Source organism: Daucus carota, chromosome 8 (assembly GCF_001625215.2).
Source record: "Daucus carota subsp. sativus chromosome 8, DH1 v3.0, whole genome shotgun sequence".
NCBI lineage: Eukaryota > Viridiplantae > Streptophyta > Magnoliopsida > Apiales > Apiaceae > Daucus > Daucus carota.
Genome location: NC_030388.2, coordinates 17,144,821 through 17,157,522, shown reverse-complemented (window position 1 = coordinate 17,157,522; position 12,702 = coordinate 17,144,821). Strand labels below are relative to the sequence as shown.

General features: G+C 34.5%; 2 protein-coding genes across 2 annotated transcripts; one reads left to right on the top strand and one right to left on the bottom strand.

Moving 5' to 3' along the window:
• The first annotated feature begins 196 nt into the window (after positions 1-196).
• LOC108197806 (protein DEHYDRATION-INDUCED 19 homolog 4) lies at positions 197-4,134 on the top strand. Its single transcript, XM_064082841.1, has 4 exons — positions 197-550; positions 697-845; positions 2,198-2,657; positions 3,720-4,134. Exons 1-3 carry the CDS (start codon positions 463-465, stop codon positions 2,282-2,284), a joined length of 324 nt encoding a protein of 107 aa, XP_063938911.1. The 5' UTR covers positions 197-462; the 3' UTR covers positions 2,285-2,657; positions 3,720-4,134.
• A 1,172-nt stretch (positions 4,135-5,306) lies between these two features.
• On the bottom strand, positions 5,307-11,374 carry LOC108199792 (MACPF domain-containing protein NSL1). Its single transcript, XM_017367770.2, has 7 exons — positions 10,904-11,374; positions 9,962-10,200; positions 9,101-9,305; positions 8,256-8,339; positions 7,978-8,161; positions 6,599-6,765; positions 5,307-6,162 (listed from the first exon to the last, which is right to left on the bottom strand). Exons 1-7 carry the CDS (start codon positions 11,162-11,164, stop codon positions 5,473-5,475), a joined length of 1,830 nt encoding a protein of 609 aa, XP_017223259.1. The 5' UTR covers positions 11,165-11,374; the 3' UTR covers positions 5,307-5,472.
• Between the last annotated feature and the right edge of the window lie 1,328 nt (positions 11,375-12,702).

Genomic DNA, 12,702 nt, shown 5'->3' with positions numbered 1-12,702 from the left:
TGGAAATTTGTGATAAATGAGAGATTTTATAATTAAAATCATTAATGTATTAATAGTTTTTTTAAAGATTAAATATTAAATTTTCGATAAAAATAAATATGCATATTTTGAGATTTATTTTGCAAAGTAATGATGTAAAGTCAAAATAAAAGCAGCTTCTTTATATCCAAAATGAACATAAGAAAGGTACACTTCACCTCGTAATCAGTGCACTTACCCACTAGTACACATACACACAGAGTATATATATAATCATGTCTGAAGCTGCTGCTGGATATGTCAACAAGTACCCTTAATCTCAAGTCAAAACTGCTCTTAAACTCTCTGCTCATTTAACTTGTCATCTTTGTTACAAGATTTTATTCATTCATTCTTGACTTCTATTATTTTTATATCTTGCCCAATTCTTTTTGATTCATTTGTTCAAAGGGGTGTCAAGAAAAAATAGATTATAAATTGTTTATGGATTCTGATTTGTGGGTGTCTAGACTTGCTGCAGCTAAAAGGCAATTCTTTAATCACCACAATAATCATCTCAATGCCCATCTTGGTTTGTTTGATTCATTCTATCTGTTGTATTTTATTTTATTCTTTTGATTGTGGTACATGTTTGTAGCAAATGCACATGTGCTTCATTATGACATTTATGTGATTTTGGGAGAAATGGAATTTATTGGTGTTTTTTGGTTGTTTCAGAAATGCTGATTGCTGAAGAAGATGAGGAGGAGGATGAGGATGATGATGATGGAACAGGATATCCATGCCCCTACTGCTATGAGGAATTTGATTTCATTCCACTCTGCCATCATCTTGAGCATGAGCATTACACTCAGACTGCTGAAACAGTAAGTTTGTCTCAGTGATAAGTCTTTATATTTTTAATTTGTGAGTTTCCTTTCTTGAATATGTTTTTTTTGTGATTTTGTGGTGGAAAGTTCTGATCTTTGTTGGTTTTAGCTATCTTTTTTGTTGAAGTACTGACGGGCTATTATATATGCGGTTTATGTAGTTTTTGATAGACTGAGACTTTAGGATGTTGGTTGATTATAGTGTTTTCGGCATAGTTGAACAATGTTTGCTTTAGTTGAGTGCTTGGTATAGTTGATGTTGGCATTCTGCGTTTGATTTGTGTAAACAAGTTTTTTCGTCAAATGAGGTAAGGTCAAATGTTTGAAACTTCCAAGCAAGACTAAAGTTCGTTAACCTTTAATAGGTAGGAGAATGTTTCACTTATTAGATGATTTTGCAGGGGAGCTAAGCATTTATTTTTGGTATCTGACTACTTGCTCAAATATAGTTCAGTTGCGTACTTGCATGCCGAATTTAGGAGATATTTGTAGTAGTTTGTAAATATGGAGACATCAGATTGATTGTTGCTGGGGGAGTGGCTATTAGAACGTTTGTTAGTGTGTGATAACTTAGCAGCAGTGTCTTTATTATTTTGTTTAGGAGTTAAAATAAAAGGTTGCTTTATGTTAATCAGTTAATGTAACCACCTATCCGGGACTGCAGTTGTTGATTAGTTTTCTGAACATTATTATAACTTCACCCCAACTTCTATATTCTCTTGTGAGTTGCATATTCTAAATCGTGGTGAACTTCTATTATTACATGTAAGATCTTAGTATTTCTTACGTATAACCATGTACACGAACATCTGTCAGAAAAATCTTTTGTAAACTGGCATAATATATCCTCCTGCAAGCTATATTTAAAAATTCACACTGTTGTGTCTTCAATCGCTTTAGTTATCTTGAGATTTTAACTCAAACTTGTCAACTAACAAATTCTTTATAGATGTATTTGTGTTATTGTTGCTTCGTTTTAGGACAATATTATAACTAATTAGGCTACAAACGCGGCAATAATGTTATTAATTCGTTTTATGTGAGCTTTACTGACCGTTTTCCTTCTGAATGTCTGCCATATACTTTCCATGCTGTTTTGTTCAGAAGTGAACAGATATTATATGAAATAACCGGCAATCGTGAAGTTATATGTAAACTTTATGTAGCACTTGCATTGTGATTGTGAGCATCCCCCGTTGTAAGACAACATGGCTACACTACTTTCACCATGCTAAACACAAAATAAGATGTTGTGCGATGACACAATGTTGAGAGTTGTAACCTGAGACTGACTGATCTTTTGCTCTATATATATTTGTGCAAGTCTTAACAACCAATTTTTCTTGCAGATTTGTACTATCTGTGCTGAAAATGTCTCTGGAGACATGCTCCGTCATATTACAACCGATCATGAACCACTCTTCAAGATATCCTGAAAATGAATATTAATTATTGTATTTTTTTTCTAATGCTTTCTCTGTGCACATAATTATACTGTTATATTAGTCCAATTTCATTTTTTTCTTTAACTGAAAATCACATAGCCATACAGCAAAACAGGTTACGAAAAATTCCGTACCCTACCAGTCAGGAGCTATCTCTCTTGGGGAGGGATATGCGTGAGGCCCGCTTAAAGACGCTTTTAGCAGGCAAGGGGAAACAACAGTCAAGCAGTGGCGCTTCGGGTTCCCTTCTGTCATCAGTTCTGTACCCCGCTCCTGCAGTGGATGAAATTTCGAAACTAGTGATCTCCTGTGCAGAGGAATCGTCCAAAGCAGTTGAACCTCCACAACCTATCTGGCAGTCTAGGTAGGAAAAAACGATTCCTTTTCCCTACTTATTTTAAAACCCATTTTTGTTTTTGTTTATTAAAAGTTGAACCTCCTTTATTATGACTCGCATTAAGTCAGCTACTTATTTGGGTGAAAGTATGCCACATTTTAAATCAGCTTGTAGATTAGAAGCCTCGTAGTATTAGTAACACATAATAGCAATTGATTAAGGACATGTTTGTTTAGCGAAATGAAGCATGGAGTGGAACATATCAACCTTTCGAAAAAAAGAATTCTATGTTCATTTTATGAAGAGGCATGGGATTGATAGTCTGACTATGTATGTATAAGCAAAGCTAGAAAAGGGAATTATTCAACATCTCCCTTAACCCAGTGTCCAAAGGGTTTAAACACCCATGCCTCCTTCAGGCAAAACTACCGTCTATTCTATTATATGTGTGAGTAGCATATGACACTGATCCATTGCATACTCATGTTTTGACATTAGTTAAATTGTATTAGTCCAGTCAATAGATAAACCCATGTCCATTTTATACCAATTAAAACATGTACTCTTATTTGGGGGAGATAGAAGCAAATGTTTATAATTTTAGTCCATCTTTCATTCCATTTCAACTATTTGAACTATAATTCTAACCCACTTGTTTTGGAAGGAATGCTCCATTCCATTTCTTCATCAATGTACCCATAATCATAGAATATTTAAACTCCCTCGCGTTCATTCACTATTCTATATACACCAATATCTCCCTAAATTTGTGTATAAGTTTATATTCCATTCCTTCCCCATTACATCTCACTAAGTAAACACAACTTAAATTAGTCTTTCAGCGACCAAAGTGTTTATAACAATTGACTAAAATTGTTGTAAACAAACATAGGCAGTCACTCATTCTAGTTCAGGATCAATTACATTAACTGTAATTATATGTAGTTCATACAATTTAGTAGTTATTGTCTTAAGAAGTTATGTACATATTTCAATGAATTATACTGTCAATTTTTATTCTCTCTGTTACCCAAGGCCTATTTTCCTAAAATGTTGTGCAACTTTTGTCTTGCTTTCTCCATCATGCAGTTTGGATCCATCTTTAAGCAGCGAAGAGCGTGAAAGGAGAAAAAGGCAGGCTGCTGGAAAAGCTGCTTTTGTGCGAAGTCTGGTGTTCTCAACCATGTTTGAGGACTAAGTAAATTACTTGTTTTAATCCCTAGTTATCATAAGGCTTGAATAGTAATGGTCCTTACTATTTAACAAGCCATTTGGTACCTTGTTTGTTTTCTTTTTTATGGAGCAGCCAGATAAGGGCGGCACTGTCAGAGTCTTACTTTTTCATGTGTCGCTGACTTTACTTGTCTTGTGCTACTTGTAAGACATAAAATGATCTTTTAGCTACCCCTAAATTTTTAGATGACTTTTTTTAACTACAAATAGAATTTTCTGCTCGCTATGGATGCCATATAGAAACTAAATTGCTGATGCGCTTGTTCTCAAACTAGGAAGCGTCTAGTTTGGTGCAGAAGTAGCACTACTGTAACAGATGGAACAGGTATTAGTTTGTCACTTTTTCCTTTCTCGTGAGTCATATCAGTGTGATACAATTTTGTTTGGTACATTCTTCTTTCTATATTTGATCCCAGTGGTGCTATAGGTACAAAGGAACCTCTTTTCATATAGATTAAACTAGCTGATATAACCTGCTTTGAATCGGGAAGGAAGAAATTCTTGTCGTAGTCATTATTTAGGGAAGGAAAATACTTGCCATACAAACCTCAAACCTGTTTTTATTGGGAGCTTCTAAGGTTAGTCTGTCAATCCTGAATTATGAGAAACAAGCTATAGTGATATACCGACACCAATAGATTGTATGTCACCCAGGTAGCATCCGAAACCAACCTAGCCTTTGTAGTCTTATTCTCAAGTTTGAACTTGCCTAAATTTCATATGGGTCCGTAGTTAGATCTGGCATACTTGTTGTCTGACCAATAGATCATATGTCACCTACCCATCACTCTATCAGCTTGATCACACATAGGGCACAACTAAACAGCTTCATCCATATTGACTTGTAGAGTTATCAATGCGCTAGTTTGATGAATTATATGAACCTGATTATTCTCACACTCTCCACAGTTCGCAGCTTTTACTGATGTTTGTGGCCATTGCTTAGTTTCGCAATTGGTTTTAGGGAATAAGAGGGCGTTTGGTTTATGGTTAATGACCTTGATTAACGGGAATCGGAATCCGAAACCCAGTTGTTGGTGTTTGAATTAGTCATTTTGTGGTATGGAATGAGAACTCATTCCCACTTTATGGATAAATCATCACTTCCACAACTCTTGAAATACTCATTCTCATTCCTGCTTCATTTTTTCATCTACCATCTAAACGTCCCCTAAGTTATTCTAGTGGTGTGTTGCTTCGCGCGACACCTCCAGTCTCCAGATCATGTGGCTTGTTGCACCACTAAACGTTGATATCCACCTAGTTAATATGAAGAGAGCTTAGCACAAGCATTTAGAAGAAAACTACAAACAGTTAAAGATTCATTATATGTCCCAAGATACATATGTTGCTGTGGAGAAATGAACAGACAATAATATTTTATACAATCTCGTAAATGACTTGCTACCATCTAACATCAAAAAACACAACTCATAAAGCGAATACCAGAAACCTTGAGCTTGATACAAAAGAATATTTCTTCAGTATAGTTGAATTCTGTCTTGAATGTGGACATTCAAGACCTACGTGCCTTCGTATATTGACAATCTACTTTTCAACATATACAATGGTAAAAACAAAAGCAAATATAATTCCTAGATTGGATTTCTCATATCAAAGAGTCCTCTGACACGACTGTCAAAAGGGAGTATTTCACTTTGATTCTAATCTTCCCTCCGTCCACACATAGCTTTGCACCGGTGACCACCCAATATCCTGGTGCTTCCTCTGGGCCTCTTACCATTTCCTTCGTATCTACAAAAGAGAACATTTTTGGCACTTTTGCTGGCGAAGGCGGTCCCCCAGGATAAACTGCTGAATTCAAATCCACCTTGGCTGGCACTGCTGGTTCAGTCAACGGAGAACTAAAAGGTGTTGTGATCAGCATCGACATCAATCCTGATTTTCGTGATGTCATTGTATGTCCATCCCACTCAGACCTTCTGATAATAGTAGATGCTACCACAGAAAATCCAAGCCTCAAGAAGAGGACTTTTTTCATACCGATACCCTTGACCTCAAACCATGCCTTTGTCACAATAGAGGCAGAGTCATCATCAATCCGGGCTCCATTATACTGTACCGGTTGAGTGCATACATGTGAAAATATGCTCCACTTGACAGCCTCTAAGTAGCCTTTTTCTGCTGGCTCATCATATGGTTCATAACTTAGATCTTCAGACAGTTGCAGGGTCTTTGGAAGAGTTGTTAGGTGCTGAATATGGATGGCCAGGTGGTCACTCTTCTTACCTTCTAAGTATAATCTGAGTCCAGTCACAGGCCGATTTTCAGAATCAACCTGAAAAAAAATATTTTCTAAATTTAGAAGGAAAATATTGAATTTAAAAACTGAAAATTTTGCTTCCATTAATTATATACCCTTAGAATAAAACATAAACAATGTATAGACTTAAAAGTGAAGTTTCTCATCGTAATTCCTGAAAGGAGCAGATTTATCGTAAAAAGGACAAAAGCAGCTTCAACATGTCAGATCTTATAGCATTCGTAATCAACCATGTTGTTACATCAGGACGGCATTTTTCTTATTGCGTTGCTTTTTGTGATGTTCTCGTAAGTATCAAGCAGTGTCTATAAACACAATGTGATATTTTTGGGTTATATATCACATGAAGGGTTAGATAATCGAAAGAACTTTCACTAGTGTTCTAGACTAAAGCATTTGTAGTGGATTACATTCCTTTTTTGATACATGTAATGCAGCATCAATAAATTACCTTTACAGTGTTGACATAAAGTTTAGGGCCCATAAAAGTGAACTTGAGTGATGGAGAAGCTTGTTTTTGGCGTCTCGGAGCAAGTGGAAGATCACCATATGCTGGAGCCCATTGTCGAGGTACTTGAAACTCTAAAAATTGTTGGAGTTCCTCCATAGGTGGTTTATCTGCACAAATCAGTCACTCATCAGTCTTCAAAAACAGATGAAATAGACAAAAAGGGGAATATAATTAAATGTGTGAATTTCAATCAGATACAGAACACACACTCCTGGGACATTCCCCGCTTAAAAAATGAGCCATAACACGAGTATATGATAATATTTTTAGGAAAATAACAACAAAACTCTTTTTTAATAATAATAATAACAGTAAAACAGGTCCACTGGTTTGCATCAAAATATAATACGTCCCAAGGTAGGAAAAAACTATAATAAAAGTCGGTATGAGTCATAAAGTACAGCAATGGCTTAGCTTCAACAAGATAAGCCAAACTTAATACAATGGACTTGTTAAGTAAACTCTTACGTTAAGCTTAAAATTAGCAGACAATGCAAAATCCTGACATTACTGCAGAGGATGGCATTACAAATTCTCACTCAAATCCGAGTGAACATATCCATGTGCTAAAGGTTTTCTATTGTCGAATTTTGAGGCACCTGGGGCACTGTGCATGTCTTCTTGTGAAATGTATAATTACCTAGCCTTAACCACTTAATTCTCTAATGGTTCAGACACTTGGGTATGTTTAGAACTCTCACAAGTTCATTTCTATCTGATCAATAATATTAACTGAGATGAAGGTAATATATAGTTCTCCAAAAAATAAACCGGAAAATCTTCAAGAAAAGTTGATGGGATTTATTAGAAGGGTTAAACATGATATCTGAGTACATTCTGTAAATAGTCTGCAAACCATGGTTTTTGCTAATACACATAAGCTTGAAGAAAAAGCCGTATAACAAATCTCTCGGGGGAAACTCAAGCTGTTGAATAATAACCTACAGTTTTCTGCAAGTATTCAAATTCCAAACACCAATCTCTAATTCAAGTTATACTATTCTCATGAATGTATACGCTGTTCTATGCAGATCAGAATATGCAAATTAGTTGTGCAGCAGCCAGCAACGGACCAGATACTTGAAATCTTATTTTCAATTCTGCACGAACATACACCTTAAGGATAATCTAGTAATAATTTTTCAGACCAATGATAAAAAAAAAATTACGCCCTCTGCATTTTGTCCACAACAGTTTTGCAGACAATTATAGCAGATTGACAATCCATTGATACATGATAATTGATATTTATACGAGAAGTTTAAAGTACCGACAAGGTGCCTACAAGAATCAAGGAGCACAAAGAGAATTATACTTACATCTAAGGTAAAGATTGATTGCATGGCTTAGAAATCCACTGCCGCGAACACCACTTAAAAGTGAAGAGATTGGCACAAAGGACATTGATATAGCATTAGGATACTGTGATACAGTTGAAAGCCACTTTTGATGACTTTGCCCAATGTCAAAACCCCCACGACGAATACGGATGCTTAACAAATCCTAAAGCAAATTAGCAAAAAAAACTGTTCAGACTCAATCTTTGATGCATGCCATACCATACATAAATACATACTATACTGAATATCCAGCTTACATCATTTTTCGAAAGAGAAACAACAGGTGATCTTAGCGTGCTTGCAAACGGTGTATTGATATCCCAGTTTAAAGATTTTCCATCCTGTAATAAGAATAGAACAATCAGCTAGTGGGCAAGGTTGTTCTGTAGGAAGTTCTGAAAGTAGGGATGTGGCTTGTGAGAGAGAACCTTCTGCATTTTAAGCCATAAACTTTACCAGAATATACCATGCCTATAACAAATTTGCAGATCGTGAAATATAAGTAGTGAAGCGTCAAAATTTTGTAAATTTGCATTTAACATCATGTTTTATTAGGATGGAACCCTAGCTTAGAGATGAGAGTTCCAGCTAAAATGTAGGAATTTAGACTTCGCTCACAAAATCAACTAACAAATGCAGGAAATTATTTAAAAACACTTTCCTCAGTTTTTTTGGTATGATAGGCATTAAGTTTATAATAATGCAAAATTAAATACTTCTGTTAAGAACTAATAGCTATATGCTATAATATGCAGTGGTATTTTTATTTACTTTAAGAAAGGTAGGATACACAGCACTGCTGCAGGGTACCAATTTTTTTAACACAGCTACTGAGAACTAAACCCTGCATAATACTTAACTTCACAGTCAATACATGTTTGATTAATAGTAAATGAATTTTACTATTCCGCAACCTACTAAATACAGAAAAGAGGCCGATGAATCATATGCAAACAAAATCTAATATATTGAGTTAGCATCGCAGAAGCCTGGCAAATTTCAGAACTATTCACATAGCTTCATTGGTTTAATATATTACACATGCCCTGGCAGACTTATTTTAACTGCATTTTACTAATTGCAATTCTACAGTGTTATGTACCTTCTGTGTTCCTGATGATTTCTCCGGATTTTGTGCAAGATTTTCATCTACATGTTCAGAAAATTTTTGATCGGCTACTTGCTTCAACACTTTCTGCACCTCTGTTGGCTGAAGATTTGAATTTTTTAGCTGCTTAAGGTGGATTACATCTTTACCTCCCATTGTTACCCCAACAACAATATGAGTACCAAATTTTTCAATGAACCTGCAAATCAGTTGATGAAATTAATCTCTATAATACCCAAAAGTGTAATAAAGGTTGAACATAAATACTTACAAAAGCCTCAAATAGTGCTCATGCATCCAAAGGGAAACATAATTTCTCAGCAGATAAATGGTAAAGCAATCAAAAATAGCTGGCAAATAATCATTTTACATAATATTTAGATTGCATACAAGCACGAAAGATACTATGCCTAAAATTCTGGATTGTTTTGTCTAGTTGAAAACTCAATGCAACTTATTCTGTTTAATCCAAGGTCCATTTCAACGCATACTGTATTTTTTTTTTTACATCCCGTAGCAGGTCATTACTTCAACAACCTAATGTTTTGAATGGCATTTCAAGTCCTAGATATATAGCAAGAGTTACTGGACATTTAAATTGACTTCCTTAATTCAATATAAATTCTTTTGTATTGAGCCATGTTACATATCGAACATATATATCTGTGTCTTAATGTCAGAAAATAAATTTGCACTTCCTACTTTCAACTACTATTCACGCATTAACGAAATTCCAAGCTATCATCGATTTCTTAATATTGTGCAACTGAAATTAAAAATTTTGTACAAGTCACACCTGAGTATTTACCGAATATGATATCACAAAATAAGAAATATACAGGAGCAGGATCTTACTCAGCAAGCGCAGCTGGATCCCAAGAAGAAGGCACTTCTCTCTTCACATGTTCCGACAGTGTTATCTGGGATTTTGACAGCGCTATATTGTACATTGTAATGAACCAGCCATCAAAAGCTAGAGTTTTTGTGGTCGAAGCATCCTTTTGCCAGCAACTTTTAAAATCAAACATTGTGTTGAACAGACCAGAAGGTATTTTGCCAGATAAAGAGATGCCCTGATTAAAATGCTCCGCCATCTATACAATTAGCAATTTGTTAGCCAAAGCAACATCTTAAAAAATGAATTCCATGACTTGCAATATTCACAAATAACACAAAAAATGCATCCACAGTGATAATTAAACACTAGTACACAACTAGTCTACTAAACCCCGGATTGAGCAAATCAATGAACATATGATATATCACCAAACCAGCTGAAAAATGCACCAGTTAGCTTCATTGTTACTAACATAAACCAATTTGCGAAAAACATTTGGGCAAACAAAACAATTCATAAAAATCCTTTCAAACATGACTACACAATGTTACCAACAGTAATATAACAACTGCAGCATTAGCCAAATTTTCACGAGCAATTCCAAAAGGTCTCATGGTAATGGGTTTTTCTAGTATGTGCCCACACTAACTACTACTTTTTATATAAATGGAAGATTTTCATTGGTGAAGAATTTTGTATACGCAGAGCCCATCATTATTAATAAAAATTGTAGCCAATAAAATTTCAATCACCTATCTAAAAAACGTTTCTTAGGGCACACTAGAAAATCCGTATAATAATTAGTACTAATATATATCAGCACAAACATAATAATTCTCCATTATCAGAAAAACCATCAAGAATGCACAAAAAACAAAAGTCAATCCTAGTCAACCACAATCATTAAACAAGAAACACGCAACAACCACATATTCCAACCACACCAATCAATAATTGACCTGAGCAAACGAAAGAACATCGGAACTAAACCTCGTCCGCTCCCCTCTACCACAACTAATCGAAGCCGAAACATTCGACACAATTCTGCCACAAGGCAACACCATCTCCTTCCTCGTACTATGATCCAACACGATCAAACCAGAGCCTGAAGGCCCGGGTTTACAAGCAGACAAGCGAATATCATCCGTGATATCATAGCCTGATCCTATGGCTAACACGGCTTTCTCAGCTGCTGTTTGAGGATCCAACTTATTTGCCATGAAAATAATCTTAGAAAAGTGTGTTGGGGAGTTTTGACGAGTTTGTAGTTGTGGTAATAATGAGTTTTGTAGTAAGTAGTTGTGGTAAGAAGAGGAAGGGATATGAATGAGTAAATTATGGGATTGAGAGAGTAATTTGTGAGAGAGAAAACGAGTGAGTTATGGTTTGAGGATTGACTGTGTTTGTGTGTTTGGTCTGTGTGAATGGGGTTGGCGGCTGTCGGCTACTAGTGCCACGTTGGCTTTGACTTGGTTTACTTTTCTCATCATTTTTCAACTCACTCGGATAGGACAGGATAGTCATCATATGCTGTCATGGGAGTATTTCCGGAGACCATCCTTATTTTTTGTCTTAAAAATATGGTGGATCTCAAAATGTAGAAAATTCATACTCCCCCGTATTTAAAAACTTTTACTCTCTCAGCCCGGTTGGATAACTCAGTCTGTCGTCCCAGGTCCTGGGTTCCATCCTGGCTCACCCCGAGAGTTATAAGCCATATTTGTCAAAAAAAAAAAAAAAACTTTTACTCTTTACCAAAAAGTATTTCAAATTATTTGTGCATTTCAACTTTCAAAAGAGTGTAGTCAATATATATATTTCCAAAATGAGGTTTATACCACATCTTACTAAATTATATTTTCTAGATAAAAAATATGCCACATATTATACTTGGTCAATGTAATAAGTATGATATTAAATGAAAATTTTCTCCAAAAGTTAGTATTTGTTAATATGTGTAATTTGTTTAAAAGTGGACATGTGTTATGAAACGGAGGGATTATATTTGATCTTATAAATTACGCGTAAATTAATAATTTATCTCATGTAATGAATAGTTCCGACATACCAAACGAGAAAAGTTTAAAGAACAAGAGGGAGTATTGTTTTGTGCTGAGGTTTTTTTTTAACATTTGTTATCAATAATAATTAAAAAATTAATAATCAAAATTATTGGTAAGCATAGATGGTTGAAATTATATAAGAGGGTTCTGGTACAAACTTATAAATTTTTTTATTCTTTTTATTTTTCGTATGTGTTAATTATTAGTTATAAAAGTTATCAATGTTGAAAATAATTGATAATACATCACTATTTATTAGAAAATATATAAATAAATTATACGTTCAACACATATATAATTTGAGTTCAACATTTTTTAACATACTTTGTTGAACATCGGTTAAAATTGTGTTAGATTAGTACAAAAACTACTTTTACAATGTAAGAACTAAGTTAAACGTATTATATAATTAATATTTATGTTTCTAGACCCTAACCAAATCCGAGAAGTATAGTTTAAGTATCTTTATAAATATATTCAACACAATGATAGTATTCTACACCCGATGTTGAATGCATGATTTTATTTATGTGTTATTTTAAAAATTGTGATATTTTTTAAATAATTTTCATCATAAATATTTTTTATAACTAAAGATTAACATGTTGGGAGAAATAAAAAAAATCAAAAAAAAAAGTGTGTGAGTTTGTAACTTAACAAGTTTTTATTTGATTATATATAAAAACTTAAAATGC

Excerpts from the sequence above, each read along its gene's own strand:
- LOC108197806 (XM_064082841.1), top strand. The coding sequence starts at position 463 with ATGGATTCTGATTTGTGGGTGTCTAGACTTGCTGCAGCTAAAAGGCAA. Across the intron at positions 551-696 it reads TCATCTCAATGCCCATCTTG|AAATGCTGATTGCTGAAGAA; the intron begins GTTTGTTTGATT and ends TGGTTGTTTCAG. Across the intron at positions 846-2,197 it reads ACACTCAGACTGCTGAAACA|ATTTGTACTATCTGTGCTGA; the intron begins GTAAGTTTGTCT and ends TTTTTCTTGCAG.
- LOC108199792 (XM_017367770.2), bottom strand. The coding sequence starts at position 11,164 with ATGGCAAATAAGTTGGATCCTCAAACAGCAGCTGAGAAAGCCGTGTTA. Across the intron at positions 10,201-10,903 it reads ATGTTCTTTCGTTTGCTCAG|ATGGCGGAGCATTTTAATCA; the intron begins GTCAATTATTGA and ends CTAATTGTATAG. Across the intron at positions 8,340-9,100 it reads AATCATCAGGAACACAGAAG|GATGGAAAATCTTTAAACTG; the intron begins GTACATAACACT and ends TTCTTATTACAG.